The sequence below is a fragment of the Spea bombifrons genome, chromosome 1 (assembly GCF_027358695.1).
Source record: "Spea bombifrons isolate aSpeBom1 chromosome 1, aSpeBom1.2.pri, whole genome shotgun sequence".
NCBI classification, from domain to species: Eukaryota; Metazoa; Chordata; class Amphibia; order Anura; family Pelobatidae; genus Spea; species Spea bombifrons.
Genome location: NC_071087.1, coordinates 117986083 through 117993302, shown reverse-complemented (window position 1 = coordinate 117993302; position 7220 = coordinate 117986083). Strand labels below are relative to the sequence as shown.

General features: G+C 40.9%; 1 protein-coding gene across 1 annotated transcript; it reads right to left on the bottom strand.

Moving 5' to 3' along the window:
* Positions 1–3141: 3141 nt before the first annotated feature.
* YWHAH (tyrosine 3-monooxygenase/tryptophan 5-monooxygenase activation protein eta) lies at positions 3142–5870 on the bottom strand. Its single transcript, XM_053470331.1, has 2 exons — positions 5621–5870; positions 3142–4578 (listed from the first exon to the last, which is right to left on the bottom strand). The coding sequence occupies exons 1-2, from the start codon at positions 5705–5707 to the stop codon at positions 3922–3924; spliced, it is 744 nt and encodes a 247-aa protein (XP_053326306.1). The 5' UTR covers positions 5708–5870; the 3' UTR covers positions 3142–3921.
* Positions 5871–7220: the final 1350 nt, after the last annotated feature.

The following is a 7220-nucleotide window of genomic DNA, read 5'->3' as shown; positions in this document are numbered from 1 at the left end:
GTGAACAGATATCCGCAGTCTCAAGGCATATCATGACCTATATTCGCCACAGGCTCTAATATTTTTATTGCTATAAAACCTGAGCAGCAAAAAGTTTTTATTACATCAATAACCATACCATTTTTATAAAATAAAATAGACTGAAATGTTTTAGACAGGTGGACTCAACTGCTGTGCAACATGTACTTGACACATTTTATCAACAAGGCCCAATTTGGACATTTCCACTTAGGGGTGTACTCACTTTTGTTGTCAAGGTTTAGACATTAATGGCTGTGTGTTGAGTTATTTTGAGGGGACAGCAAATTTACACTGTTACACCGGCTGTACTCTCACTACTTTACATTGTAGTAGAGTGTCATTTCTTCAGTGTTGTCACATGAAAAGATTTAATAAAATATTTACAAAAATGTGAGGGCTGTACTCACTTTTGTGAGATACTGTACCTTTGAAAATTAATTTTTAATCTGATACTGGTAATAGACTGTTTTGGTATTTGGGACTATATTTATATGACTGCAAACAACTAAATCGCAACATTGTGACAGCTTGATTTATAACAAACTATTTTATTATTATATGTGTTATTGACAGGTAGATATTATCTAGGTTGGCCTCACTGACAGCCACTTATTACCGTAGTTCCAAATAAAAGATACCAGATACCAACTAAATTTAAGCAGGAGGTGGCCTCGGGTAACATAAGATTTATACCAAAAAAACAGGATTTAAAAAAAAAAAATCCTGCAAACTATCAGATTTCACAGCAATCGGTAAACCTATCAGTAGTTTACTAGAGGGTTTTATTTTAACCATTTCAAGGATACCCTATTACATGATAGACCTCACCATCCCTGATAAGAGCAAATGTTAACTGTCACCTTGGTAACCGTGCAGTGACATCACACCATCTCCAAGGTGACCGATCTGGTTGCTGTAACACGCCATTCCCATAGCAATGCAGAATGTGATAGAATAGGATTTTCCTTTCCTTCTTTATAAGACAATGCATGAAGATGGTACAAAGTAGATAGTGGTTTGCCTGGTTAGCAACCAGCCGACAGCAAAGTGTCACATTATACTGTTTTTTGGGTAAAATCGGTCCATATGTGGAATCAAATGTTACCGTTAAAGTCACAACGGGAAGCAGCGTGACTTACTACTATCTCATGCAAGACTATCAAGGCAAGTAGTGAGATCTCTGCCAGATCGAACTAGGAAGAGACCACTCCCAGCAGCATTGTTGCTATGGAAACAGAAGCTTCCATCAATCTCATCCTGTTGCTCTGGCAGCAGAGAAAATCCTATCTCCACCATTACCTGCAATCTTGATGTAAACATAATTGCGATCGCATTCAGACATCTATAGAAGAATTTGATATTCTGCATCGCCGTAGTGCCCATTTCCAGAATATCTATGTTCCTTCACAGGTTGAGATAGGGTGAACCACTGTTCCGTTAGCATAACACGTAATACATGCGGTATGTCTCTCAGTGATGCACTCAGTCGGCAGACAGATCGGTGCCAAAGGTACATAAATTAGAAATTAAGCTGCCCCTGTCAAAGTGGTAGGAGTAAACATAGAATTTGTGCATTTTCCTGATGTAAAGACTCTAGATCTTAGAGTCAGGATAGCTATATGCCTGTCCCGTGCATGTTTAAATCCCCTTACTGTATTTATCCCTTACCACTTCTACTGGGAGACTGTTCCATACTTACATGTAATTCTCTGAGCCTCTAGTTTTAGATTATGGCCTCTTGCTCTTACATTTCCCATTATTTGAAATATATGTCCTTTATTTAAATGCTCAAAGCTTTACATTTTGGTATATTAATACACACTACTATTATCTCATACCAACTCAACCATGTTTAGTTAACCTAGGTGATACACCATTACATCAGTGAGATTCCTTCATTTAACTACACATTGAGAAAGGCTAACCTATCATATCTGCTCAATGAAGTGTGTTGGATCATGGATTATATATAAAAGAGTATTGGATATTTTAGAGAGGAATTTTGAAAGCACTGACCATTTTAAAACTATAAACATAGTTAATTTGCCAACAAGCCTATATTTAAGGGGTTATTTAAAGGAAAACGTGGCCCTGTGCATATCGGGAGAAATATCCAGTGTCCGTAAAATATTCGTGCCCTACAGCCAGGATTCTGTTCAATATTCTTATTTAAGAATGTACCCTCCACCTATGAATAATAACATATTCTATGGGTAGGATGGGCTCAGGGCTGTAATGCAGATATAAAAAAATAAAAATAAACGCAGGTTCTTCGTTCGGAGACTTTCCTCCGTCGATTTCCGAAAAGTAAAATAAATGGCAGGAAGCAGAAGATAAAATAAGAGGTTTGCTGCTCTGGCCATTACCGGCTGGCACTTATTAATAAAGTCTTTATACCCTCTTAGGAAATTTTTAATCTTGAAAGGTGGTTGTATATTTAAAGTATTACATTAGGTATCTGTGGAATAATCCAGGATGCTTACATACCGTATAGAACCATGTGTTCACCAATATGGTCAACATTTTAAACGGGTGTAGAAATTCCCTGCCCCATTTAATCCGGGAGTCTACTGCATAAAAAAAATGAACCATTTTGCATTTTAAATTTATATCCATTACACCGTAATAATTGTTAGGGGGTAATTTCCTACAATCTTTAATTCTAATTTAACTATAAGACAACACAGTAGTAGTTTACCTAGTAAAAAAAAAAAAGGGACGAACAGTCAATGAAATATGGTTAAAAAAAAAAAAAAAAAAAAATCAGACAACCCCGCGCTCATGTCTCCCTTTTCTTCGTGGCCAAGCAGATGGGTCGGCGTACATATCCACACCTAAATGGGAAATCCCATGGGAAAATACTTCTTTGCTTCGTAGACTTTACTCAGTGTCTGCGTGATTAAGACCGAGCCATTCTATGTGTAGAAATTAGGGAAGAACTGAAGGAATCAAGGTGTTTGACTTATATGCAGCTGCCAAAAACATTTGTTTTAAAACAGAAAACCTTCATAGAAATGAATTTCAATAATTTTTTTTTAAATTTTATAATAATAAAAACAGTTTTAGTGATGTTTCCCTTAGTAGTCCCTCCAAGAAAGAGACAAGAGGCTCGCGCAGGTATCATATCCTCAAAGCAGCATTTATTTAATCCACATAATTCTTATCCATCGTAACAGGCAAATACACACTGTTGTAGGTGCAGTCAGATCTAACAAAAACTGACTAACACATTGCGTACAATCAAATAATAGAGCCCTCAAAAATGTAGCGGAACAAGAAAAATAATAAAATAACTTGCAGAGCATTAAACCCATAAGGTGGCAGAATTAAATCACACCATAATTTAAGGGCAAACATAAAAATTCACAAAGCCCACATTTAAAACGTCTATTGTAAGCCAACAAAATAGGTACCCCCCAACCACCTCGCTGAGTTCACCATCAGTCACAGCCTGAACTGCGGAGAATCCTACTTCACGGAACCTGGCTGGGGGGACGGGGTAGATTTAGAGAAGTGGGGAGTTTTTTTTACATGCACAGGGAACGCTGCACAAATTGAAACTTAAAAGAGTTTAACGGAATAAAACGGGACCACTTTGCATCATTCCAGCCCGTACGTGCCCCATCGATAAGGAGTGTGCGGGCGCCTCTCTCAAACTGCAGCTTTCTTGCCTCCACCGCGCAGAGCAAAGGTAACCAGAGAAACTGCTGAGGTGCCAACTCAACCCAGCAATGCCCATGAGGACGCCGCAAGAACCCGTCTCCCCGGGTAGGCAGCAATATGAGCAGTTGTGCCAATGATACGGATATGATAAGCACAGGGACATGTCAGGAGCGGTGTAGGTGGCAGGTTGTGATGGGGAGTGGGTAAGTTACGGGCAGCAGCAAGACGCAGAACCCTCTAATTGTTGCCTTCTCCGGTCTCTTCATCCTGCTGGTCACTTGTCCACAGGGTCAGGTTGTCTCGTAGAAGCTGCATGATGAGGGTGGAGTCCTTGTAGGAGTCTTCATTAAGCGTGTCTAGCTCAGCAATGGCGTCATCGAAGGCCTGCTTGGCCAGAAGACAGGCCTGCTCTGGTGCACCCTGTATTTCATAGTAGAAGACAGAAAAGTTGAGGGCCAGGCCAAGCCGAATCGGATGAGTGGGCTGCATGTGCTCCTTGCTAATTTCAAAGGCCTCCTTATATGAAGCCTCAGACGACTCTGTTACGGTTCTCTTCCTCTCCCCTGAGGCAACCTCTGACAGGTAACGGTAATAATCACCCTTCATCTTCAGGTAGAAAACTTTGCTCTCGTATTGAAAATCGTTGCAATTTTTAATGAGGAACTTGTCAAGAAGAGACAACACTTCATTGCACACACCTTCAAGCTCAGCCTCTATCTTCTCTCTGTACGCTTTCACTTTCTCCAGCTTCTTCTCATTACCATCTGGAAATGTCTTCTGTTCAATGCTACTGATGACACGCCAAGAGGACCTACGAGCACCCACTACATTCTTGTATGCTACGGATAGCAGGTTACGATCTTCATTGGAGAGGGGCTCGTTATGTTCGGTGACCTGCATAAAAGAGGATTTGAAGATTTAGACGCTACTAAAATACAAGTTAATATGCAATATGTGGCCCTTTGCGGAAGCAGCCCTAGTCATGTGCCATCATTCCAAATGCTGCTCCCATATTTGCATGCAATCAGCAATGCTCTACCCTACCTGTGATATCATTCTGCCTCATATAGCGAACACCAACATGTACATACTATGGTTAATCCACAAATTGTGTTAACGTGGACATATAGCATGGCTTCAAAAGGCTATACTTAGTGGACTCTACACTGCAACACAATTTCCATTCATTACTTATGAACCCGCACCCCATTATAGATGGCTTGACAGGAGCAGTATAGGTGTGTGGCACAAAAAGATTTCTGTACAAGGTAACATATATAGGTGATATATATACACTACCTACAGTTACCTGTGCGGCCACAAATATATAAAATATAAATTCACATATATTCACGACCAATAATGCTAATAAGCGCTATGAGCAACTGACATATGCACATAAGCACACAAAGCTATCAATCGGGAACTTTATTTTATAAAGCTAAAAGCCGTGGTAGCAGTGAGATACTACGGTATTAAATTGCAATAAGAATAGCAGGTAAGTGAACACACAATAAAATAGGTATATGTCTGCCCCATATCGTTATCCACCACAAAACACAAAAAACAGTCCAGCAAAACATGTCACATGCATACAGGTAATCCTCATTATCTATCTATCTATATATATTTAAAACACACCTACATATGGATTTCTTAATAATTGTGAATAACTAAAACTGCCATTAATTTTAATATATATATATATATATATATATATATATATTTAGACTCAGAAAATACACTCTATATACAGCACAGATGTTACGTACAAGGTGACATGGACATCTATACATAGGGATATTCATTCTATCACACAGACAGTATGGCCAGACCGAGTGAGATGTCAGGGGTGGGGAGGCAGCATTTTCCGTGTCCCCACCAGCCCCTCCTATACCGTGTGTGTCCGATTCATTTCACGTCCAGACATACTCACCGCTCTCATAGCTGCCGCCATATCTTCATATCTCTCAGCTTGCTCCGCCAAACGTGCTCTCTGCAACAGCTGTTCCCGGTCCGCCATTCTGTTACGGGACGGGTAAGTCAAGTACCGCTTTGAGGTTGTAGCTCTGGTAGGTCAGGCTGCTCCCGGTGTCGGTGCTAGGTGGTGCTCAGGCTCCCGTTCAGCCTCCGCGCTCTACTCCTAGCGACTCTGCAGCCCGGGACGCACTATGAGGGGGCGGGGCTGGGGGGCGTCGCCTTCGTCTATATTTCTAGGTGACGTCATGAGCTATTTATAGAAGTTCGTACACGCGTGCGCAGTCCGAGTGCTGCAATGCACTGCAAGGGTGGGGGAGCAGGCAAGATAACGGCATGATGGAGGTGGAGGGGGGCAAAAAGCCTGTGGAAGGACTACAAATGTACGAGGAGGGGACCCAGGGCCACGAGGGAAGGTGAAAAATAACGGGCCGGTATATTTTCTGCAGAGATTTTGAAAAACGAGGACAACGTTGTTCATATAACATATGGCCTGGCCTGGTCTGTTAAGCGAAGTGGAAGCCATAGCTGAAAGTTTAAAGCATAAATTAAGTTAGCAGTGTATTATTATTATTATCTTTAATTTACCGTAATGCTTACTAATAAAACTTTTTTTTTTCCCCTATATGGTATGGTTATATTCATGCTTTTTGTTTATTTTTCCTAAATATTCAAATTTTGGTGAGTTGTCTTATAATCAGGGTCATCTTATAATTGAGCAAATATGGTATATGCTGCCAACAATTTATGCAGTGCTTCTTTACATATGCTTGAGGGGTATGGCAAAACTAGAATTGACAGACTAACACAAACCGATACATTAGGTGGAGAGGCCCTGTGCCCAAGCTTACAGTCTATTGCATTGATTATGAGAACGATTTAGTCTGAGCCTAAATCTTTCTGAAATGCTTACCCAGAAGATCTGATAGGCAGCTGTAGTGGTTAGGCTTCTACACAGTCGTGCGGCTGTATAGCCTCATACTATCGCAAAAGGCAGGGCCGGTCCTGGGACTTCTACCTTTATGTAGCACCCTAGTATTGTGTTTCTGGTGCCCCCTCCTGATACCGTTGGTCGCTGACTAAGAGCCTCATGGCTGTGCCCCCTAACACTTGACAAAAACCGGTCAGTCTTGTATAGAGAGAATACGTTTGCTGTTTACTAGGGAACTTCGAGTTATGTTTGTGATCAATACCTAATGCTTTAGTTGAGACCCCATAATTAAATAATTTTCATGTACTGTCACCTATGCATTATCCTCTGGCTTCTGGAAATCAGAACAGCGCAGCGCATACATCACACGTAAAACAATGTCGCAGGAGGCATCTGACATCCCATCTTTTCTGCATATTGGGCGTCAGGCTAGTAGTGCCCTATTAAGTCTGAAGTCCTGCAGGAAAAGGTGATGCTATCGAGGAGTGAAGACTCGATTTACCGCAGACTATGGACACTCTTGCATGCTGAAGATAAGTTTCCCAGCACACTGCTTCACCAAGCACTTTTACGAGGTACCCTACTGATTGAGTAGCTATGCCACTAAGAAAGAAAAAATAATGGGAGT